At 38.8% G+C, this 26577-nt stretch overlaps 1 protein-coding gene across 1 annotated transcript in view; it reads right to left on the bottom strand.

The window, feature by feature from the left end:
* Positions 1-597: 597 nt before the first annotated feature.
* The window catches only part of LOC126278053 (PHAF1 protein CG7083), a 133213-nt gene continuing 107233 nt past the window's right edge, over positions 598-26577 (bottom strand). Inside the window, exon 11 of the mRNA XM_049977860.1 lies at positions 598-7476. Coding sequence (XP_049833817.1) covers positions 7408-7476 — 69 coding nt within the window. The 3' untranslated portion in view covers positions 598-7407. The remainder of the gene's footprint in view (positions 7477-26577) is intronic.

Genomic DNA, 26577 nt, shown 5'->3' with positions numbered 1-26577 from the left:
GTAGCAACTTTCCTTCTCTCGTATTGTTACATTCCATCCTGGATTTTCTATTGTTTGATTTTATTTATTCACATGGTCTCTCTTCTCTATACAAGTATATTCAAATCATTTTTAATTCTATTAACACTATTTCATTGCTATCTGTCATACTGATATTGAAATTATTGTTCTTTCTTGGATAACTGATGTGAAAAAATTCTGTATGTGTGAAATCCTGATTCAATGTAAAGAGGGACTGAAAATGCTAAGCTGATCAGATTAAAAAAATAAAATTGATTTATAGCTTGATTCATTCCATATCCTTGAACATTCTCCTTCTTGATGGGATCTACAGAAAAAATTATTAATTAATGGATGACATCAAACAATAACAATGAGAAGCAGAGAACCCAATGCAAGCCCTTCAACAGCTGACACAATGGTGCTGTATAATAAGCTTTTAGAAGGTAAAGGTTAAGGACCACAGGAATCCCTTAACAAGAGGAAAGGGTAACATGAGGTTGAATACCCAAATATATGCTTTAATTTTCACATTTTGTGTTTCATATGAATGAAAATATGATACTGGTATGCTGGATTATATGACAAACACTCCAATATACACAACTTTTTCATTTAATTATTTTTTTAAAAAAATTGTATTTACACACAGCAATAAACATGTCAGAACTGCAATCCGTAAATCACAAAATTGAAATGTATGTTTCTGTAGCTGATGTTGAAATGCAAACATTATTAACAAATACAGTCAACAAACTGTGGATACTATAAAAAACAACATATATACAGATGAAAACATTCAGGCATTTTCATTTACAATTTTTGTCCTCAGGTTCCAAACAAAATATATTTACATCTTCAATTTTTTCTGATAAATGAAGATTTACAGCACACATTATTACAACTAATTTGTTCCACACAAGTCTTTTTTCTCTGTATCTGAAATGAAACCTCCGATGTTTCACTCTGGTTAGATAGCAAAGCATTTCTTAGTATGATCACTCTCTTGCCACTAAGAGACAACACTATATGCGCATATTAGGTATGTGCGCGCACACACACACACACACACACACACACACACACACACACACACACACACACACACACACACACACACACAGAGAGAGAGAGAGAGAGAGAGAGAGAGAGAGAGAGAGAGAGAGAGAGAGAGAGGGGGGGGGGGGGGGGGGGAAGGAAGGAAGGGATGAGAGGGGATGATGAAATTGGTTACTTCTTTACAGTGTACTTAAATACAATACTTATCTACTGAGATCCACACTTTTTAAAAACAGTGTCAAATTTATTGTTACAATAAAAACAGCATACTGGCATCCTCTTATACAAACTACAGCTAGCACAAGTCAACAGGCAAATGCCTTTACCACTTTCATGGATAAGCATTGTGCACTGTATGCACTGATTTTTAATATTAAGACTTTCAAGCAGTATACAAACAGGCTACTACAAGCCATAATTAATAAATATAAGAAAAGAATTAGGAATGCAGTGAATCACTTTTCAATTATAACCACTCTTCATCTCAGTTCATTCTACAAAATCACAGACCCGTATGCCTCAGTTGTAGGTAATTTTAAAAACCTATATGATTCGCTGTATTCCCAAACTTTCACACAGTGATACATTCTTATAGTGGTGATGAAAACCCAGTGAAGAGAACTTCATTCTGTGAAACCTCGATGTGGTATATTCCATGTCATACACATTCTTTCTGTATAGCAATGTAATTTACTCAACAACATCAAATTCATATTACAGTAACACTTCAACAAATTATTTATTCTTACTACATTCACTGACATCCAATAGTAACTTTGGTTAGCTGAAATTATGGTCCCATACAACACAAAAATCACAATGCGCACACAATTCACAAAATGTACTGAGTCCATATCACAATAAAAAAGGAAATGATGCAACAATGTCCTGCATCACGAACATAATCAACAATACTGGAGATAGATAGCTCCTTAAGTAGCAATCTTGGTAATTTTTAGAATTAATCAATCGGAGGGCACTTCTAACTAAATGTTTCCACTGTTTTTCTCAATAGGGTAGGTGTCTTTCGTAACACATCAAGTAACACATTCATTCACACAATATCAGCATTTTCTACAGCAGTTCACAGCAGGATAATTCTTATTATATGGTGTCTACCTCAAGTGCAGATGGTAATGTGGTGATTCACAAACTGAAAATTAAGTAAAAGGAAGAAATATTACCACAGAATACACACACACACACACACACACACACACACACACACACACACACACACATACATACACACGTACACACATACACACGTACACACATACACACGTACACACATACACACACACACACACACACACACATACACACACACAAAAAAAAATTACAAAAGTTGCACCACATTAACAACTACATATGTAAACAGAATTCAGCATGGGACTGATAAATGAACTGTGCCCAATACTGTGCACACACTATACTAAAGAATATGGGCGACCGGAATAAAGCAAGTTGATTTTTCAGTATATAAGTGAATAGTATCTTTTCATATTTTGAATTGTGGAAGTGAACACTGGTAACTACAATTTGTAGACTAGATCACAGTAAAAACAGCAATATCTGTACTTCCATAATGATGCAAAACAATCACTGTGCTCTTTAATGAGTATATGACAAAAGTTTTTAATTGAAAAGTTTTAACTCTGATTGTAAATGAGCAAATTTAGCATTAACAATACAAGTGATTATGTTAAATATGTTACCTACCCTAGCTCCTAAAATTTAATTAAGAGTATTTACACACACTGTGGTCTGTATCCCACTTCATATTTAACTAATCTGTTTTTAAAAATTCTACAGTTGGGAGTCATTCTGAACAAAGTAATGAATCTGAGGTTTTTATGTTTTGTGCAAGTCACTGGAACAAAGATGCCATCAAATACAAAGAATGATTTTATCACTGTCTATTATCACATAATCTACAAGTGATGTTGTCAATCAGTCAATAATACCTTCAAATAAATTGAAAAACATTTGTGTAACGACAACTAACGTAGTGTAACCAGGCATTACTTCAAAGAAAGAAGGGGAAGAAACACATACATTATTAAGTAAATTAAGACTGTTCAGGTGGTATGACATTGCTTTTAGCTCTATTAAAAAATGGGCTCCATCAATACAGCTACTTATTGCATTTCAAAACATATTTTTAAAATGAAGAATAAGGTGAAAGTGGTAATTCTTCATTTTGGTAAGAGGGCCACAGACAGAGAACACAAACATCATAAGAAGCTCAAATGAAAAATGTGTACAGTTTCAGCATAACCAGCATTTGTGAGAATGATGACCCTTCAGAAAATACTGAAGATTATTTCTAGCATTCTAGTCTTCTTGAGTTATCTAGTTGAAATTTGCTCAACACATAATATATATAATATTGATACAAACATGAAGTCAAGAGCTGTTAGCAAACAGAAAATCAGGCACAAATGATATGTTACTCTGAATGCACTACCCAACATCTGTTGCTGTGAACATGTATGGTCAAACAGAATTGCAGATGGAGAAAGTTATGAAACAAGAATTCCAAATGGAAAAGATTATGAAACACTTGCCAAGAATTTGAAGTTCATGTATCCCAACCTGATGTCTTGCAGATACAGAAAATTATACTGTAAAAAAAAAAAAAAGGGATCTGGAAACTTGGCAGTGTATAAAGGCAACAAATGACTGATAGAGAAATGATGAACACTAGAAACAATAGTCATCTAGGCACTTTTCACTTTCCTGCTCCAGTGACTTACGATATAAACACCATCGCCGCAGATTAAATGCACTAAACAAAATCTATAGTAATTATATCTTACATTTGTAAGGCACGGATTGTAACTGCAGTCACTGTGACAAAGATCAAAAACAGAGAATTGTAACTTCATCTATTATTATTTATGGATTTGATAAAGTAAAAAAAAAATTAGGACATATTTCTTAAAATAGGAGAAAACAGTGGTCTGTGAATGGCATTTTATGTAGTATCTTAAGAAACACTGACGGCACTGTTGAATAATACATGCACAAGGTAAATTTTTTATTTGGTGTGAAATGAGAAAGGTGATTTCACTATGTGAACACGCTGTAAGAAATGCTAAGCAAAAAATTTCCAGTTACATATGAAACATCAATCTCATGCACTACTACATTATATAACTGCCAACTGGCAACTAATAAATAGGGGTTAATATATTACAATGAGCACACATGCTGTCTGTGACTGTCAAACCTTAGTTGGTTTGTCAGGCACTCCACGTGTAAACTATCAAAGCAACCATTTATCTTGCCACGATATCCTAGTCACTTATGGCATTAAAACATTTTTAACCTATGAGATAACAGAAATAATATATTTTACATAAATATTCCTTAATATTGCTGAATCAGCCAGTCAATTCTAAAGACAAAACTGATAATGAAAGAACCAGCTTTAATGTAAGAAATAAGACAACACTTTAAAAACTGAAGATTGTCTGAACTAAATTAAAATCCGTTTGTCAACTTCTTACTCGGCAGTGAAATGGTATTTAATGAAGTGGAATCAGCTTTGAACTGTGACTGATGTTAATGAAATTTAACCTCGTAATTCAGAAATAAGCTTGCAGGTATAGGCTTTCAAGTGACTTGTTTTCGGAATAAGAGAACAAAGACTGTAACAAATAACAGTATTTTCACATTATGGATGGCTGCAAACTGACACTACAGAAACAAAGCTTTTTTTCTTTTTTAATCCCACCATGGAATTATCGGTCAAAGTGGGAAAACCTATACAATTATTAAGAATGGTACACAAAGTGTTCATCATAAAATCACACAAAATTATTTCCAAAATCCCAGATGTTTACAATAATATAACCAGGGAACATCATCGACTTATAGAAAAGGATTTGAAGGAAATGGCTGTGTACAAAATGAAGTATAGAAAATCTCACAGTGAAGATGCATAATGACAATTTAAATAATGCCACACATTAAAAATACCTGAACTTGTGTACAGGAGTTCAATTTCCATTATATAATAGTCTGGTGCTTTAATAAAGCCATTAAATAACATCACAGATTGAAATAATGTAACAACTGCCTTAATTTGTATGACTAAAGCCACAAATAGTTACATACAGATACATATAACTGTTTAATCATGTGGGTATACCAATGATCAATATGCTTCTTTTCTGTTGGTAACAGACATGGAGCATATTACCTAAAATAATTTAGGTCATTTTTTTATGCCTTACCTTGGTTTTTTAAACAAACCAACTCAAAAAGTATGAAAAAGAGATTAATATAAAGTTTTTAATACTTTTAGTTTTAATTTTTTTCATATCTTTGTCTTTTAATCTTTTTTTTATACTTTTCATTTTTACAGGAAAGTTCCGACATTATTCACAATTTGTTTTTGTAACACTGTAATGAAACATGACATTCGAATTCACAATATAAGATCCATGCTGTGTTCAATCATCTCACAGGGACTGTCTATAAGTGATCCAAACTGCCAAATATCATTCACTTATGCCTTCTACTTGCTGACAAAAGCTTTATTAACATACTAAGTACAATAATACAATATTTGCACCTAGCGTATCAGAAACCCCTGAATATAGTCTCAGCTTTGTAAAGTGTCAGAAATTCAGTAAATATGTTACTCCAAATTTGTACTAAATGTCATTCACAACAGGCTATAACAATCATACAGATAGCACTCACCACCATACTCTTGTCTTTTAAACTACTACTATCTTCATACACTTACATTAAATGAGACTTCACACAAAAAGCAAACAAACATCTAAAACTGGGCACAGAATTTGTAGTTATGTACAAAATTATAAGTAATGTTATCTAAGCTTAAGAATTTCACACCCAACCTTACAATAACAAAATTCTAGAGTATTTGGCTTCTCCATTGAAGACAGAATAATGTTTGACCTCTAGTATGATTTACTGATTTGTGAAGGTGTAAACAAAAAAGCAACACAATTTTTTACACATCAAGCTCTTCCATTTGGAAGAAATAGGTAAACTTAAACTGTAAGGTAAGCCCTGAAAACCACAAAATGCAAAGGTTTAGTATCCAGGACATGTTTATCAACACACAACACGAGCACAGCTCTAATCATGGACTGCAGCATACAACAAATTTCAGATTTTTGAGAAAAGACCTACAATCAAACAGAAAACTAATGTGGGACTGAAACAACAAAGTACTTGAGTAAATTCCAGGAAAGAAATGTGTGGTAAGCGATCTGCATCTCATTTGAGAAAACATTGAAAAGGGCAAGAAATGACGAGAAAGAAAAGAGAAGGACATTGTAAAAAATTATTGAACAAAATGCCAAAATACCTTTAGTACGGCCTAAATTACTTACTTCAGTTAGGTGGCAATGGCAACACCAGAAACGAGTGCACCACTGCTGTCACCAGTGACTGCGACCAATCAAGGACATGGAGAAAAATTACTTCACACTGAAGTAGGGCATTTACAGATAAATCAAGTAGCAACAAGTATAAAAATTATAATAGAAAATCTGTGACTGTGTATTTCAGAGCCAAAAATAACGGGAATCTCACTATCACAAACTTTATTGATAAATAATGTGAGTCATGTTACTGCCAGAACTCTCTGCAACAAGATATGACACAATTCATCTTAATAGCTTATTAAGTTTTCAATCTTGCAGTGTATACAATTAATACAACTGCAAAATCTGTTTTGTTTAAAGGAAACAGAAACAACAACAACTTTCAGTAACCTAGATTTCTTTTTGCTGAGTAATGTGGAGAGCAAAAATTTTTATCAGGATTTATACAATGTGAAGTACAAGGCCTCAACAAGTTCCTGACAAAACTGAATCATCCATCTAATACCTCTATCACAGTTACAGCAACATTACAACAAAGAATTTTAACCTTCCCCATTTTAGCTCAGTCTCAGCCGTTTCTGCATGAGTCATTGTTCACATGAAAATGTACTCACAATCTGTGCTATACTAGGGAAAGGAGGCATGCATGATAAATAATAACAGTCTGAACTAATACCCCTATCACTGGCAAAAACTTATTGTCATTATGAACATATTGATCCACATAAGGTGCATATACTTTTATATTCTTCATGTATCTCTTGATGATAATTTAGCTCTTCCTTTAAAAAAATGCATATGTTTGTATTTTACAGCAAAGTATTTGGCATCTTGCTTTCACTGCATAGACAATCCCTTAATAGCAGAAACATGATATGACTTCCAGTTTCCTTTTATTTTCTATTTAAAACATGATAAGGTGTCAGAACTGCCAGTACCTTCCCTGCAACACGAGGTAGGTGGCAGAAAGCCATTGTCATACCTCAGGCATCTGCTTCTCAGCAGCATACAGGGTAACAGATGCAATGTAGTTATTAGGCATGACCTGCAACAGAAGACATGCTATAGAATATTAATAAATCTAGAAAACAAATATACGAGAGTAAAAACTGACCATAAACTCTCATTTAATGATCATATCAGCCAGATAACAGAAAAAGCAGGAAATCTTCCCTACAAAGTGGTCAGAATTAACACTGAAAGATAAACTGCTGCTACACACACTTCAAAGTATTATTGTGCACTCTTCACAATGCACAGTAGGTTTTGTGACCAGTGCTGCTGTATATCACTTAATACCACAGCTGTTAGTAAGGGATAAAGAAGTGTGCTATTATGACTATCATGTGGTTTCAGGACACTATCCGTGGAAACACTACACACAGTGTTTGGAACATACCTGACAAACATCACCATCGAATATAAGGCTGCAACATACTGGGTGAAGATGGTTGAAAAAGACAAGATGGCAGAAATCAAATGCGAGCACATCCATATATTGGAACAACTAAAACTTTGGACAAAGATACAGGCAAAGGGAGTAAGACCCCAGAGATAAGGCATGCCATGTGAAAAACTTCTTTCCCGATCACTGTGAATGAAACATGTTAACCCCACCTGGTGTATTGTTCATTTCCTTAACCACCCATGGCCCTTATCCAGCACATTTCTACAGAGTGGACCTCAGTCAGGATCCTGAATGTACATGCAGAGAAAACGAGTCTCTACAACATATTCTTCAAGAGCCAAATTGTGAACCAAACAAAACAGCTGCAATTGACAGATAAAGACATTGGCCAGTCACTATGAAGCACTAGAAAATGGACAGAACTGGATATTGTTACAGACAAGGCACCCAGAACACCACACAAAGAATACAAAGACAATCATACAGACAGACAACCCACCACACAATATCTTGTTTCTGACAGTTCAAGCAAGAATATTGCTGACACAGAAGACGAAAATGAGCAGCATTTAGAACAAATTATAAAAGAAGAGCAAAGATGACAACATGATCTTACTAATATCAAAAGCTATCATGACTACATGGATACAGTGAACACTAGACATACAACTGAAACCAGAGTAAAACTAACACACAAAGGAAACTCTAGAACATAGACGAACATCATACTTAAAATTACATGCATTAAAAATAAAACTCATACCCAGTTTTTGTAACCATTAAAGGCACTGTAATAATTAGGACAAGACTGTGCCTTATTACTGTATACCAAAAACACACAAAAAGTGTATATCAACAGAAATAATCAATTTTTGAAAATATACGGTAATTGGATGGATAAAAAGTCTATTCACCAGGTGGCAGCAGGAAAGAACATATACAAAGGTTAATGAAATGAGCATGCTTTTGGAGCCAGTGGCTCCTTTTTCTGGCAAAAGAGCAGAAGGGGAAGGAAGAGGTAAGAATGAAAAGGACTGGCAAGGTTTACGGAATAGAGAGTCTTAGGAAAAGATTCCAAGAACTGTGGCAGACTTATTGGATGGGATGGAAAGGAAGCAAAGACTGATTGTTGGGGATTTCATCAGGCAGGTTTCGAAAACCGGAGAGCTTAAAAGGTGGAAGATGGAGTAATAAGCAAAACAGAGATCTCGGACGAAACATCATGCAAGAGTTAATAAGAGCAGAAAGCCAAGTGCATTCTATATGGTAGAGGCAGGAAGGGGGGGGGGGGGGGGGGGGGGGGGGGTAGAATGGTCAGAAAACAAAAGGTATAGAAAGGTGAATGGGGCTGAAAAAGGGAAGAGTAGCAGAGAAGAAATGCCGAGATCACAGAAATTAATGTTAATTAAGACCAAGTGGGTGCTGAGAATAAAGGACATGTTGTAAGGCCAGTTCCCACCTGCAGAGTCTGGGAAACTAGTGTTTGGGAGAGGAATACAGATGGTGCGTGTGGTGTTACAGGCGCCAAGATCACAATTGTCATGTTACAAAGCTTGCTCTGAAAAAGGATATTGTGCATCGTCAGCATACACCCTCTGTCTATGGCCTGTCATACTAATTGATAACTTGGTGGAAATTGTGCCAATGTAATGTTCACTTGGCAGCTGCAACATAACGTATCATTTTACAGGTGGCTCTATCTTTAATAGTACACTAAACTCACACTAATCTGGCTCTTAGTAGTCGGGTGCCCAGTAATCTGGACCACATCTGGTCCCAAGCTAATCAAGGAGAAATGACGTGAACAACAATGAATTCTCAATTGCAACAATGTGTTAGTTCATTACAATGTTAAACAACACTACACAACACACGCGAGACAGATGAAAACACATTAGCAAGACATCTATGAGAAACACGAAATTTTAGCGAAGTTGAGCTGTTTCTTAGCAGAAAGTTATTGCTGCTGACTTTCAACTATTTGTGGCATTGAAAATGGAGATGACGTTTGACGGTATGGATGGCGAGTTGGGGAAATGGCAAGTTTATGTGTAAGAATGAGAATAAAGAACTGAATGTATCTATTTATAGATGGTATACGGCCACATACTGCACGAATTGCAGTCAATAACCTGATGATAAAGGAAAAAGAAGTCACATTTAACAAGCATTGTAGGTGACAGTAAACTGTTTGCAGTAACTGTGGGTTGGCTGTTTAAAAAAAAAAAAAAAAACCATGGTGTGCAGCAGCTAATGGTCACTGGGGAAAGTAGTTCATCTAAGAAAAAGATGCAGAATTGTTTGTAAAGAGGATATAGGAGAATACAGGAAGAGCATTTAGCTGATAACACCTTATACAATGCTGATGAAACTTGTCTCTTTTACAAGATGCTTTTTTTTTCAAAAATATTATCTATCTAGAATGAGAAATTAAACAACAGAAACAGATATGAGAAAAGAGCTGAAGAAGAAAAACTTCTGCTGAAAGCTATCCTTATAATTGACAATGCTACCAGTCACCATTCCAATGTCACACTTAAAGTCTGTTGCTATACAAGTATTCTTTTTTTCCACCCAACATGAAAACCCTAATTGAGCCCATTGTGCAGGGAATTTTGATATCAATTAAAAGTCATTATCGACATGCACTTGTTGTCTCCTTGGTGAATGAAAATGACTCTGCCAATGCTTTGTTGAAGATGAGCAAAACAATCAACTTACAAGTTGTTGACAGCAATGAGCCAGTCAATTCAAAATCATCTATTGCTGACACTTTGTACATTGACATCTTCCACAAACTTCCAGGCGAGCAGAAATTGATGAAGATGATGTTGCTAATTGACTGAATGAGGAAAACTGTAAGATATAGAAAACTTTAACAGTTTAAAAAAAAATAAAAAAGGTTCAAAAATGGACAGGGAAGTAACGGCGGATAGTGATGAAGAAGAGGACATAACAGTGATAGTAATGAAGAAGAGGACATAGGAGGAGACAGCATGAGGACTTCTCACTCTGACTGTACTGAAGCTACAGACATCTTCATCTTCATCAAGTACATTATGCAACAATCACATACATGCAGTACTGATGTAAAACTTTAAAGCAGTTGCATGCTAACAGATGCTGCCATTACTAAAAATTTTGTGGCATGTTTCACAGAGAGTGATGTATCACATATGTACACACTCAAAGTTTTTACCAAAAATGAATGTATTTTTCGATTCAATAAAGTATAGTCCATTTGCAGTTAAACAAAATTTCAGACATTCTTAATAATCTGGTATGTCCACTAATCTGGTACCTATGTATGCAAGGAATGGATGGATTAGTGAGAGTCTAGTGTATACGTTTATTACAGGGCTGGTATAGGTGGTGGTAGGAGGGTGCATAGGCCAAGTCTTACAGTGGGGACAGTCACAGGAGTATAAGCCGTAGTATAGGGGAAGTCAGTGCAAAAGGAGTGTAGGGTCCAACCATGATATTGCAGAGGTTGGGTAGAGGGGTTGGGCCCAAAAAGCTAGTTTGGTGTTTGATTTTAGGAAGTTATAGCATAGCTTATTAATTCATTGTCTCCTACCTCCCGTGATAATCCCCACTGTATGACTTACCCAATGCACCCTCCTATCGTTATAAATTGGCAAAATATATACTACTAATAGGAGAGCCACCTGTGAAATAACACATGTTGTGTACCAGCTGTTATGTAAACACTATTTGGCCTCTTAATTTGGTCTGACTACCACCAAGTTATGAATGGACATAGACAGAAGATGCATACTGCCAACACACAATAGCCTGTTGCAAAGCATGCTCTAAAACATAAAAGTTGTGACCTCGGTGCCCGTTTCACCTCATGTACCATCTGGATTCTTCCCTGAACACCCAGTTTCTCAGAACTCCGCACGTGGAAAATGACATTACAACATGTCTTTAGTCAGCGCCACTCACCCACCTGGCCTTAATTAACATTAAATTCTTTAATTTGATCTGACTATTGCCCGCCCCCCCCCCCCCCCCCACCCCCCCCCGTCCTCTACCATGTACAACGTAGATAACTTTCCACTCTTATTAACTCTTGCATGATGTTTGGGGTGATCTATGTCTTGCTTATTACCCTACCTTCCACCTTTAGTTTCTCACATTTTCAAATCTCATCTGGTGCAGACCCCAACATCAGTCTTTCCTTCCTTGTCATCCCATCCGTAAGTCTCCCCTTATCCAGAGTTTTGGGTGACTTTTCCGAACTCTATTTACCTCCTAAAGCTCACCAGTTCCCTTCCTTCCCCTTCAAACATTTTGCAAGAAGAAGCCACTGGCTCTGAAACCTTGCATGTTTCCTTAACTTTCATATATGTTTTCTCCTGTCCTCACTTGGCAAGTCAGTTTTTTATCTATACAGTTACATTATGCATAAAAAGTGTATAAACTTAGAAAAAGGTCTCAGCTGTGCAGAACAGAGACTTCAATCTTTCGGAGACACTGTATCTGCTTGACATGAGGTATTAGAACAGTCTAGTCCATTTACATCTCACATCATCCAGGGAAAACAGGGGGGTGATGTTTTTCCAAGGCCTCTATCCCTGGACTGTGTTTGCATTGGTGTGGTGGAACACACTCAAACTTCTGCAATTCTTGTCTTTTTTTATCATATTAAAATAGGTCACTACTGTAAATTTAGTACATTTCCTACTTCTCATTTAGCATAAGTTTTAACATTAGATGATTCAAAGAATAATAAAGCAATATTTTTTATTGAGTTACTAGTAATATAATCATTAGACAACTTTTTTATATACATACAGGGTGTGTAGCACAGTGGTTACAAACTACTTCCAGGAGAGAGAGGATTCGGGGGGGACGGGGAGAGGGAGAGAGAGAGAGAGAGAGAGAGAGAGATGAGAGAGAGAGAGAGGAGAGATGAGAGAGAGAGAGAGAGAGAGAGAGAGAGAGAGCACCTAGACAGTAGCAGTGTATGGTCAGAAACTCTTTCCTGGCATGGTAGTGATGACAAGACACAAATGGGATGAGAAAAACTTGTTTATTATTCTTAGTACAGCAGAAACCAAAAAACAAGACGAAAACAGACCACCATCTCCATGAAAGAGTGTGTTTCAAAATTACAATCCTGAACAATGATGCAGGCCTCACATCTCTGTGTTGGAATATCAGATGTTGTGGGAAACACTGGGAGTGACTCAGACTTCCCCAGTAGCTACTATGGTGTCTACAACACACTCTTCAACACTGTTAACGGGTGTTTCGTGCACCAGTGTTTTCACCCAAGTATTCAAGGCAAGTGAGGTCTGGCAATCTTGCTAGCCGATGCATCAGAATACTCTGGACAGTCAAATGTTGACAATGCATTGCGTCAGATGGCAACAGGCATCAAGGGCAGTAATGCAAGAGGGCCCTATCATGCTCAACCCGTATAGCAGAATGCAACGCAATGGCTCTGTGTGCATCGTCCCAATAGCTACAGGAATACTTGCCGAAGAAAGATGAGACAGGATGCACCTGTCAATCATTGGAGCAACAAGTAAAGCCCAATGAGGTGATCCCAGGCAATGTCAACCCATACATTAATTGAAAACTTTCTCTAAGCTGCACGGGTTCTTGTTGCATGTGGGTTTTTGTCCAACCAAACATGGTTATTATGTGGGTTGAATATTCCCTTCTGTGTAAGGTCATCTCATCAGTGAACAAAAGGGCAGATAGGACATGTGGATTTGTTGCATGTATCTGTAAATACCACCATGTGAAGGGCTCCCCATCATCTTCGCCCATCAGAGTAGAGACCTTCCATGCACTTTGGTACTGGGAGATGAGTGTTGTGCATTTGTCTCTGGGAGTCAATGGCCAGTTCTAGCGACGTGCGGACATATAGCCCAGAGTTCAAACCTTTTGTTAATACTGTGCAATATTTGTTGTTATGAAGAATTAGATTATAGATTAATCCATAAAAGTTTGTGATTAGTCAAGGATGATGTAAATGGAAATATCAAATTTTCCTAATGAGAACTCTCTCTCGAAGGGTATAAATTCCAAATTGCATGCTGTCCAGTCATAACAGAGAACTTTTTGAGTCCTAAAATAGGATGAACTGCACAGTATTTGAGCAAGAATTCCAAACCATTATAGCTTATTAGCTGATAAAAAGTACAATTGTTTGAATAACGGGTTGTGGATTTAAATTATACGGCTGCTTGAGGGAGGGGAGGGGAGGGGGAAGGGGTGAGGGGAGGGGAAGGGGAGGGGGGAGGGGACGGGGAGGGGGAAGGGCGGAGGGGGGAGGGGGGAGGGCAGAGGGGGAAGGGCGGAGGGGGGAGGGGGGAGGGGGGAGGGCAGAGGGGGAAGGGGAGGGGAGGGAGGGGGTGGAGAGGCAGGGAGGGGGAAGGGGAGGGAGGGGGTGGAGAGGCAGGGAGGGGGAAGGGGAGGGAGGGGGTGGAGAGGCAGGGAGGGGGAAGGGGAGGGAGGGGGTGGAGAGGCAGGGAGGGGGAAGGGGAGGGAGGGAGGGGGGTGGAGAGGGAGGGGAGGGGGGAAGGGGAAGTGAGGGGAGGGGGAAGGGGAAGTGAGGGGAGGGCGAAGGGGAAGTGAGGGGAGGGCGAAGGGGAAGTGAGGGGAGGGCGAAGGGGAAGTGAGGGGAGGGCGAAGGGGAAGTGAGGGGAGGGCGAAGGGGAAGTGAGGGGAGGGCGAAGGGGAAGTGAGGGGAGGGCGAAGGGGAAGGGAGGGGGAGGGCGAAGGGGAAGGGAGGGGAGGGCGAAGGGGAAGGGAGGGGAGGGCGAAGGGGAAGTGAGGGGAGGGCGAAGGGGAAGTGAGGGGAGGGCGAAGGGGAAGTGAGGGGAGGGCGAAGGGGAAGGGAGGGGAGGGCGAAGGGGAAGGGAGGGGAGGGCGAAGGGGAAGGGAGGGGAGGGCGAAGGGGAAGGGAGGGGAGGGCGAAGGGGAAGGGAGGGGAGGGCGAAGGGGAAGGGAGGGGAGGGCGAAGGGGAAGGGAGGGGAGGGCGAAGGGGAAGGGAGGGGAGGGCGAAGGGGAAGGGAGGGGAGGGCGAAGGGGAAGGGAGGGGAGGGCGAAGGGGAAGGGAGGGGAGGGCGAAGGGGAAGGGAGGGGAGGGCGAAGGGGAAGGGAGGGGAGGGCGAAGGGGAAGGGAGGGGAGGGCGAAGGGGAAGGGAGGGGAGGGCGAAGGGGAAGGGAGGGGAGGGCGAAGGGGAAGGGAGGGGAGGGCGAAGGGGAAGGGAGGGGAGGGCGAAGGGGAAGGGAGGGGAGGGCGAAGGGGAAGGGAGGGGAGGGCGAAGGGGAAGGGAGGGGAGGGCGAAGGGGAAGGGAGGGGAGGGCGAAGGGGAAGGGAGGGGAGGGCGAAGGGGAAGGGAGGGGAGGGCGAAGGGGATGGGAGGGGAGGGCGAAGGGGAAGGGAGGGGAGGGCGAAGGGGATGGGAGGGGAGGGCGAAGGGGAAGGGAGGGGAGGGCGAAGGGGAAGGGAGGGGAGGGCGAAGGGGAAGGGAGGGGAGGGCGAAGGGGAAGGGAGGGGAGGGCGAAGGGGAAGGGAGGGGAGGGCGAAGGGGAAGGGAGGGGAGGGCGAAGGGGAAGGGAGGGGAGGGCGAAGGGGAAGGGAGGGGAGGGCGAAGGGGAAGGGAGGGGAGGGCGAAGGGGAAGGGAGGGGAGGGCGAAGGGGAAGGGAGGGGAGGGCGAAGGGGAAGGGAGGGGAGGGCGAAGGGGAAGGGAGGGGGAAGGGGAGGGGTGGAGAGGAAGAGGGGGAGACAGTTGCTATTGTGCAGAAATTAGTGTGACTATTTCTGTACTTTCAATCCTGGAATAGTGTGTTAGTGTGGACTTGGTAGCAAAAACTGTGTATTCAAAGTAACAAAAGAAGAACATGTTTTACTCAAGAATTTTAACTGATTTACAAATTACAGCTAGATCTAATGAAATGAACATACTTTATAGTAATGAAGCAGTTACTTCCATGCACTCCATTAACATGTGTAGTGCAGCAAATTTTTTTATCTGCTTTCTCAGCTGAGAAATATTATTAGTTACTTCAGAGCAGACTGTGCTTCTGAAAACTCACTGAGGTTAGTGATTTTAAAATTAACAGAAATATGGATAAGGAAGCTCTGACACATTGCCACATACGTAAAATACTTTTTAGTTTGCTTAGTTGGATATTCAGATAATTTATGGTTTTTGAGGGAAATGTTTAATTTTTGACTTTTTTTTTTTCAAACTGGCGTAGATTCACAATTTCTTGCTTTGTGTTAGATAAGAGCTTGTTTAATATATTTGCACCAGAGTACAAAGTCAATACCAGAAAAAACCACTGTGGCATTATTTTAGTGTCTTGTACTGTGCATTTACAGTATGGTTGAAACAATTATAGTCAGCATTGAAAATGATTAAGCAGTCAATGCACTGGGAAGTGAGACAGAATTCCAAGTTACTAAAAATGTTTTCTACAAGAAGTACAGTTGTCTTCATTATATGATATTCTCACTGCTAGCTTTTGCTGAAGAAAGACTTTATTTGCATTTGGTGAACTTCTCCACAAGATAATCCCATAAGACAAGGAGGGGTGAAAATATTACTCCTGTCTTTAGGTCAATGTGGTTGGTTAGGGGTCAGTGAGGTCACCAGTTCCTCAGTAAAGAGACAGTTCATCTGGAATTAGTGATGCAAGCCACAAACTTTATAAACTTATGAAAGCAAGTAAGAGTTGCAAAATCACGGCACTGAAGGCAATATTGATGCCACACCTGAGAAATAACTTAATACGAGAGAAAAGAACATGAACTAGGTGGATTTTCAGAATCAGAAGACTGCTCCAACGATTAGCTTATCTCCTCATTTGATAGATCTCTTCTCCGTAACACTTTCAGTTTGTAGAATACGTAACTATTACACAGGCACTGACTCCATGGGGCCTGGGGGGACCGAGCCCTCTCAAATATTCATATGGGGGGGGGGGCAGTTATATAATTATATGGATAACTTAAGGAGGACAGTGCTATGACGGTGCTTCAAATATGAGTGGTAGGTTCAAAGGACTGAAAAAGTTAATTTTGAATATATAACCAAAAGCATGTTATGTGCCCTCTACTGCTCACAGTTTAAACTTGGCAGTTGTAGACAGTCTCCACCATCTTACGTCTATGAGGGATACTATGGCTTTAGCCAAGGACTTAAATAAACACTGCAAGGGAATCCAACAGAAGGATGGGACTTTTCAGAAGCATGCGCTCTGAGAGCGCCAACGACACGGCTGGACTACAACTCCTTTGCCCAACTCGGTGGACCATGTGAGCTTCTAGTATATTGAAAAACTTTGAAGTACTTCTAGAGTTTTTTTGAAATATTTTCTGCAGAGGACAAAACAGAGGCAGGTTACAAATGTGCAGTCTACCTTGAGTCAGTGTTTTTTCTTTTTACTTCTTTATTGCCATGAAATTAACCCAGTAGAGGATATCAATGAAAAAAATTCAGTGCCCTCATCTAAGTGTTGCTGATCTGGAAAAATATGAGGGCTTGATTTATAAATTGAATGGAAGGTGTGATAGTTTTGAACACTTTTGGGAATTGTGTTTAAAAGAAAAATCGTCCTCGGAATTGAAGTATACCAAAGAAGTATGAAAACAATGAAGCCAGCTCACCACACACTTTCAAAACCCCAAAAGAATACTACAAAGCTATTCACATTGAAGTTTGTGAAATGGTGCAATCTTGCATTACTGCATGGGTTGCCTCAACTGAACTCACACAGGTAATTGAAGTTGAACAAGAGTGCTTGCTTTTAGTAAACAGAGTGAAATAAATTTGGAAAAATCAACTGAATTTTTCAAAAATAACCTAGACAATGAGAGACTGTGCTTATACTTGAATATGTTAGGCAATGTCACTAATAAAAAACAACTGCTCTTAAAAACATGCATGATGTGAGAAAGTACATTACACAAGAGCCTGCAGTTGGAGAAATGTTATGTGAAGTAGTGAAGTGCTTTAAGCTACTCCAGGTAGTACCAATCACGACAGCAACAGCAGGGTGGTCATTTAGTGCCCTTAGATGCCTGAAGTCATACCTCCCATCAATAATGAGACAGAAGAGATTGAACAACTTGGCTGTTCTTCATGTCCACTGAGATGTTTTGGATGAATTGGATACCCGACCAGTCATCAACAACGTCACATTCAGTAATCCACTCAGGCGGTCAACATTTGCACCTTTCTACAGACACTCTAGCCCTAATAATGGCATTTTGAGCAATATTAAAAGTCTTTATAAAATAGAGAATTAAATACATACACAATGTTAAATTTTCAGTTTCGAAATATTGGTACTAGTTTAGTAATGTATTAGTTGTTTTCAAATAGTTAAATAATTTTAGAGTGTAACAGCCAATTAAAACCAACTATTTCCATACTTCTTGACTGAAATTATTAGGCAACACTGTATTAACTTTATTAAGTGTATTGAAGCATTAACTTTGAGATACTCTTTTTATTTAATGAACCTTGAGCCTTATTCAAAGTAAGCTTAAATTAGCTATTTCACTTATTAATCAAAGTGCTATTACTGTGTGACAGCAATATGGTATGTTTTATTCTTTTAACGATAGTTTAGGATTTATTCAAATATAATTTCAGTCTTTTCAGAGCTATATATTCACTGCTCTGTAATAGTCTATAAGCATGATTATTACTGTAAACTAAATTAACTTTTTACGAAAATACCATGCGTGTTTATGTTTTGTTTCGTTTTTCAAAGCCAAAAAATGTGCCAGGCTTGTTAAGTTTCCCAGAGTGTCAAGTTATCGAGAGTCCAGTTTTCAGGGTTCTAATGTTGAACATATGACTCTAAAATGCTTAAGAAAACTTTGAAACTCACTATTTTTCCATCTAAAATTTAGAAACTTTCCCTGAGCAAGACCTCCCCCCAATATTTTTTTATAAGTCGGTGCCTCTGAACTGTTACAAAATAATGCACCAAAATAAACATGTGCTTATCACAAGGAGGACTGTTGAACACTGAAAGGACAACAGTGCAAAACAACAATGGCAAATGATGGAACAGATGCTGTGCAGACAGACATCTGGTTGTTGAAAAACAGCTTCTAACTGTATCGGCCTGCAAGGCCCATATGGCAGGAAATGTGCACCAACACTAACACAAAGCCATGGGCAAAATTTTATATTTCATTAAAATAAATTGCATAGTTATATTAAAAACAAAGGTTCCAAGACTTACCAAGCGGGAAAGCGTCGGTAGACAGGCACAATAAAATAACACACAAACACATACACAAAATTACGAGCTTTCGCAACCTGTGGTTGCTTTGTCAGGAAAAAGGAAAGGAGAAGGAAAGATGAAAGGATGTGGGTTTTAAGGGAGAGGGTAAAGAGCCATTCCAATCCCGTTAGCGGAAAGACAGGGGGAAAAAAGGATAGGTATATACTCGCGCGCACACGCGCGCTCACACACACACACACACACACACACACACACACACACACACACACACACACACAAATAGAGAAGATATTAAACATCAGCCTCTGATGACTGATGGTAGGTACAGAGTTAATGAGGTCACACACACAAATAGAGAAGATATTAAACATCAGCCTCTGATGACTGATGGTAGGTACAGAGTTAATGAGGTGCTGTAACACCTGAACTAAATGTTTCCTGCCGATATAGCAGAACTGCTTAAAGAATGTCTCATGACCACATACTTCAAATGGAAAGATAAGTTTCATGAACAGATGGATGGCCATTGAGTGCAGTCACAGCAAACTTCTTTACGGAAAAAATATGAAGAATGGGCATTAGGAAATGAAAAAAAAGAAATATATTGTTCTGTTACATGGATGATACATTTGTGTTGTGGAGAAAGGGCAGAGATAAATTAGGTCATTTTCATGAACATCATTTTCACGAACATTTCAATGAGATTAATCCAAAGATTCATTTCATTACGGAGGAGGAGGAGGAGGAGGAGGAGGAGGAGGAGGAGGAGGAGGCAGCAGGCCTTAGATTACATTTCCTTGATGTACTAGTCATCAAGGAAGAAAATAGTAGCTTGGACTACAGGCTACACTAAGAACCTACGGGTATGGACCATTACCTAGATTGGGATTGTAGATTGTATTTTATTGGTCATGTTGTCTACATAGCAGCTTATGCATAAGACATTGGAAAAGTCAAGTTATAAATATACAGGCTGAAAGTAATTTCAAGGCATACATATTTAAGCTTACAATAATACACCTTACACGTAAGTATTTATATAACACATTTCATAAATTTAAATATTCTTCAATGGAGTAAAAGCAGTGACGCTGTAAATATGACTTTAGAGATTTTTCAAATGTGTTGACCTCAGTGATAGCTTTTATGTTTTCAGGAGGGTTGTTATAAAGCTTAACTCCCATGTGAAAACTACCTTTTTGGCACAGTGCTGTGCTGATTTGAGTCATATGTTAATTTCTGTTTTGTCTGGTAAAGTGCTCATGTATATCACAGTTTTTTTTGCAGTCTCCGGTCCTTGCCTATTACATTTAATTTAAAGAACAAAAGGGTTTCCATAATGTATGCAGACGGTAATGGGGGAATACCAGATTTCTTAAACAGGGGCTTACAAGAGTCTCTAGGCTTGCACCCAAACAAGATTCTAATGGCCCTTTTTTGTAGTTTAAAAGTGCTATTAGCTGTTTCAGAGTTTCCGCAGAAGGTGACCCCATATCTAAGACGAGAATGAAAGTACGCATGATATGCATTCAATACTGTTTTCTCACTACAGCATGATTTTAATGAACGAAGAAGATAACATGTTTTGCTCAGTTCTGCATTGAGATATTCAATATGCTTATTCCATCTGATGTTACTCTGCAGCCAAAGTCCTAAGAATGGTTTCAGTACTGTTACCAACTGGTTCGTCATTGATAGAGACTGATGGGATAAACATGTCCTTGTTAGGAACATTGTGGAATTTTAGAGCAACAGTTTTCTTACTGTTTATTACAAGCTGATTACTCTGTGCCCAGCTGAGAAGTTGTTTCGTGACCGTGTTTACTGTCTGCTGTAACTGTTCGTCATCGTCTCCTTTTAGTAGAATCATGGTGTCATCTGCAAATATCATTGTTTTGTGTGCATCAATATTTAAGCTTAGATCATTTATGTACAGAAGAAACAGAAAGGGTCCCAATACGGATCCTTGGGGTACACCACATTTTATTTGTTTATAGTCAGATAAGTGATTAGATACAGTTTTTAGTTCAATATTTGTGTGCTTGACGCACACTGCCTGCATACGATTTGTCAGGAAGAAACTGATCCACTTGTTGGACAGACCTCAAATACCAGATCTTTCTAGCTTTGACAGCAGAATTTTATGGTCCACCATGTCAAAAGCTTTTGACAAGTCAATAAAGACTCCTTTTGTTTCCTGTTTTTTGTCCATCAGGTTTAGGATGGAATTGATGCACTCACAAATAGCAGTTGTCGTTGACCTCTTATTTCTGAATCCATGTTGTTCATTACATAGGATGCTGTTTTTATTTATAAATTTCATAAGTTTCTCATACATAACTTTTTCCAGTACTTTAGAGATGCAGGAGGAAATTGTGATGGGTCTGTAGTTATTTACATTGTCTTTGTCCCCTTTTTTATATACAGGAATAGCTTTTGATGTTTTCAACACATCAGGGAAAGTGCCTGCCTGAAGTGAGCAGTCACATAAATGTGTGAGTACTTCAATAACGTTTGATGCGCTCTTCTTTAACATTGTTGCACGTATACCACCAATACCTGCCGATTTGGAATTTTTTAGTCCTTTTATTGCTTTAGCTACTTCATCAGTGAAACAGAACTGATGTACATTGATCCTCTACATGCACTTATTTTATATTCATTTGCCTGGGTGCTCTTAAAGTTTGATTGTAACATATTTTCAGCAACACCTGTGAAAAAGTTGTTAAATGTGTTGGCTACTTCTAAGGGGTTTGTTACTTTTTTATTTTTATGTGATAGTGTTATATTTTTCCAAGGTTGTCTGTATTCTCCACATTCTTTTTTTATAACACTCCACATAGCCTTTGATTTATTAGCTGAATTATAAATGATTTCATCATTATGCATTATTTTTGCTGCTTTTATTACTTTTCTTAATATTTTGGAGTATTTTTTATAGTATGCACGTACTACAGGTACATATTTCATGAAGTAGTCTTCTTCTGGCATGAAACCCTTATTCCCTTTGTGAGCCAACTGTTTGTTCTAGAGTTTCCCCGTATGGTTAATGTTTTCAGTGGGAATGCAAGTTCAAAGAAATGGGTTAATGTATCAATGAAAGTGTTAAATTTTTCATTTATATCGTTCATTTTGTACACTCCTAGCCATTTTTCTTTCTGTAATAAGTTGTTGAAGTAGTTCACATTATGCTGATTATAACTTCGATATGCTGTTCTGAAAGACATGTTGTTAATAATACTGCCTTGTAATTTTATGCTTAATATTTGAGCAAGATGGCCACGAAAACCTGCAATGGAAATTTTTAGTGAAGTGTTGTGTAAACTCTTCTTGACTTTAAACTGATCAAGAGCTGTTTGGCAAGTTTCTGATACTCGGGTAGCTGCTTTTACTTCAGCCTTTAAATTGTAGGATGTTGCAAGGTTCAAAATGGTCTCCCTATTTCCAATATTCGTGAGGAAGTCAATATTGAAGTCACCACAGATTATCAACTCACAATCCATTTTATTTACTTTATTCAGCAATGACTCCATTTGGTTTAAGAAAAGTTCAAAATTCCCGGACGGTGATCGATAAACTGTAGCAATAACCAGGTTGAACTGAGTAATTTTTATAGCTGCAATTTCATAATCCTTTTCGACATTTGCCCTAGTTAAGTCAGGTAGTGTAATAAAATCTATATTATCCTTTGTGTAAATTGCTACCCCACCCTGGTTTCTGTTTTTCCTGCAGTAGTAAGCAGCCAAGACAAATTTGTTTACTTTTGTATTCTGGATTAATTCTGGGTTAAGACAGTACTCAGGAATGCATAACACTGAGATATCATTAAGTTCATGTGTTAATAGAACGTTAATTTCATCGATCTTATTACGCAGGGATTGCACATTATGGTGATAAATTTTTAGATCTGGCATATTCACGATTTGGTAATTGGGACTCATATTTACAGCATCACATACCTCTAGTTTAAATTAGGGACGTCAGCAGTGTTGTATTTTCGTTCTTCTTTCTTGTTTATTTTGTTTTCCTCGCTGTTGGAAGGATGTTCAGGAAGCTGATAAATTGTTCCATCCCTTACAAGTCTGTCTTTAATTATTTCACTAACACAATCACAAACAAATCTTTTCCCTTCATAGTTCAAATGCACTCCATGCTTCATGTGCAGATTTTGATGCAGCTTGCTTATATCCAGTACATCACACTTAGTGTATTGAGAACACAGTTTCCTTATTTTAATGTTTGTTTTCCGAATTTCTTTGTTCACACACGAACTATAAATCAGATCATGCCTATGAGGAAGTGTGGCAACTACTGTGTTTCTGCATTTATTAGCTTGTAAAAAATTCTGTAGCGTTTTCACGCAAACCTCTGCTTCATTTTTTGCCACATCGTTTGAACCCATTATACAGACAATAAAAGTCATTTTCTTGCATTAGTTTCGTCTGAGAGTTAATGTCTACAACATTTTTACATCCCGCTCCCGGTTTCACTACACTAGTCACCGCTATGTCGCGATTTTTCTCACGGAGCATGCTGGATAGATTCCTGCCATGACTGTCTGTTAGTAATAGTACATTACTCTTTTTCCCTGATGATCTGTGTTTGTTGTTGACATTATTTTTAAAAAAACGCTATTCATTTTCAGTTCACTGACTTTTTCAAGTTCACAATCATTTGGAGAGTCGTTATCAGTCACTTGTTTGCAAAACATGATATTTGTTTTTTTTTCCCGAAAATGTGACAGTTTTAGCAAACTTTGTTTTTCTTTTTGTAGTTGGAACACTATTTTTGTACAGCACTTTTACCCACTCGGACCATATATTACTTTTGTCTTGCATCACTTCACTTAGCGTTGGCTTCGACCGCAGATACCGAGTTTCTTTCTTGAGTGAGTCAATATCGCTTCTTAAGGAATTGACTATGAATTGTAAGCTAGCAATTCGTTCTTTTGGCGTTGTTACTTCAGTGTTACAATTCTGACAAACTCCCTTTTTAAGAGCATAACTATAACTATTTCTCAAGTTAGATTCACACACTTCTACACTCGCGGCCATCTTGCACTATTCCTATCACCGTCCATGTCAAAAGCGGCGTGTTATAAAAATGTTAGTGGATTGAGCTATGAACATTTGTGAACTGGTGCTGCTTGAAGAGGAAATGGAATATCTCACTAGTGCATTACTGGAAAATGAATATTTGTTTGTTGAGATAAAAGGAGAGTGAAGACAGCCACAAAATAATCATAGCAAAGTACAGGCTCCTGTAAAATCCAAGGTTTCCCCATCATTCATAAAAAATGTTAGTGGCTGCATAGGAATGATCTTGACAAAATGAAGTATGAATGTAGTCTACAAACCCACTTGGAAAATACTGATACACCTAAAGTCAGCCAAGGACTACTGCTGGAAAAAGCTGGAATATACGCGGTACCATTTAGTTGTGGAGATGTGTACGTGGGTGGTACTAAGAGAACAGTGAAAAAATGAGTAGAAAAACATATGGTAATTACAGAAAGGGATAACACAGACAGATCAGCTGTTGTAGGAAATACTTTGCAGCAATGAGATCGCTGAATTTGATTTTATAAATTTCAGATACTGTCAGCCATAAGCAGATACCACAAAAAGTTATTCAGAAAGGCTTTAGAGATTATGAAGCAACCAAATAATTTTACCTGAATTACCAACAAGTCAGAGTGTGTATTAGGCATTCGAAAAAGCTGAAGCACCTCTGTGAGATGCCTTCTGCAGACAGGGATGAAACACTGAGTTTCAGTAATAAATTCACCCAACCAAGGTGTAATAGACCACAATATTTTAATAAGTGTGGTTTAATTAGATAGTGATCTTCAGCAGGGGGCCACCTAACAGTAATGAGGCCAGTCTAGGAAGGATGTCGTTTGAGGTGTTGCAGGACTCTGTATCTATATCTATATCTATATCTATATCTACATCTACATACATATTCTACAATCTACCATACGGTGTGTGGCAGAGCGTACCACATACCACAACTAGCATCTTCTCTCCCTGTTCCACTCCCAAACAGAATGACGGAAAAATGACTGCCTATATGCCTCTGTACGAGCCTTAATCTCTCTTATCTTATTTTTGTGGTGTTTCCGCGAAATATAAGTTTGTGGCAGTAAAATTGTACCGCAGTCAGCCTCAAATGCTGGTTCTCTGAATTTCCTCAGTAGCGATTCACGAAAAGAATGCATCCTTTCCTCCAGAGACTCCCACCCGAGTTCCTGAAGCATTTCTGTAAAACTCGCGTGATGATCAAACCTACCAGTAACGAATCTAGCAGCCCGCCTCTGAATTGCTTCTATGTGCTCCCTCAATCCAAACTGATAGGGATCTCAAACGCTCGAGCAGTACTTAAGAATAGGTCATATTAGTATTTTATAAGTGGTCTCCTTTACAGATAAACTACATCTTACCAAAATTCTACCAATGAACTGAAGATGACTATCCGCCTTCCCCACAACTGCCATTACATGCTTGTCCCACTTCACATCGCTCTGCCCAACTATTTATTCGATGAATGTTTGAAACGCTACTCTACTAATGGAGTATTCAAATGTTATGGGATTCTTTTTTCTTTTCATCTGCATTAATTTACATTTATATATATTTAGAGTTAGCTGCCATTCTTTACACCAATCACAAATCCTGTCCAAGTCATCTTGTATCATCCTACAGTCACTCAACGATGACACCTTCCCATACACCACAGCATCATCAGCAAACATCCGCACATCGCTATCCACTCTATCCATAAGATCATTTATGTAGATAGAAAACAACAGTGGACCTACCACACTTCCCTGGGGCACTTCAGATGATGCCCTCGCCTGTGATGACACTCATCATCGAGGGCAACGTACTGGGTTCTATTACTTAAGAAGTCTTCAAGCCACTCACATATTTGGGAACCAATTCAATATGCTCGTACCTTAGTTAGGAATCTGCAGTGGGGCATCGATTCAAATGCTTCCCGGAAGTCAAGGAATATGGCATCCGTCTCATACCCTTCATCAATGGTTCGCAAGAGATCATGTGGAAAAAAAGGGAGAGTTGCATTTCACAGGAGCGATGCTTTCTAAAGCCGTGCTGATGCATGGACAGCAACTTCTCTGTCTCAAGGAAATTTATTACATTTGAACTGAGAATATGTTCCAGACTCCTGCAACAAACTGATGTTAAGGATATTGGTCTGTAATTTTGAGGATCCGTCCCTCTACCCTTCTTATATGCAGGCGTCATCTGTGCTTTTTTCCAGTCGCTCGGGATTTTACATTGGGCATGAGATCCGCGATAAATGCAAGCTAAGTAACGAGCCAATGCAGTAGAGTACTTTCTGTACAACCAAATTGGACTCCCATCAGGACCTGGTGATTTATTTATTTTCAATCCATTCAGCTGCTTCACAACCCCAGGGATGTCTATCACTATGTCCTCCATATGGGACTCTGTATGAGACTCAAACAGCAGTATGTTTG

The sequence above is a fragment of the Schistocerca gregaria genome, chromosome 6 (genome assembly GCF_023897955.1).
Source record: "Schistocerca gregaria isolate iqSchGreg1 chromosome 6, iqSchGreg1.2, whole genome shotgun sequence".
NCBI lineage: Eukaryota > Metazoa > Arthropoda > Insecta > Orthoptera > Acrididae > Schistocerca > Schistocerca gregaria.
Note: the sequence above shows the minus strand (reverse complement) of the source record. Positions and strands in the feature narration are given on the sequence as shown.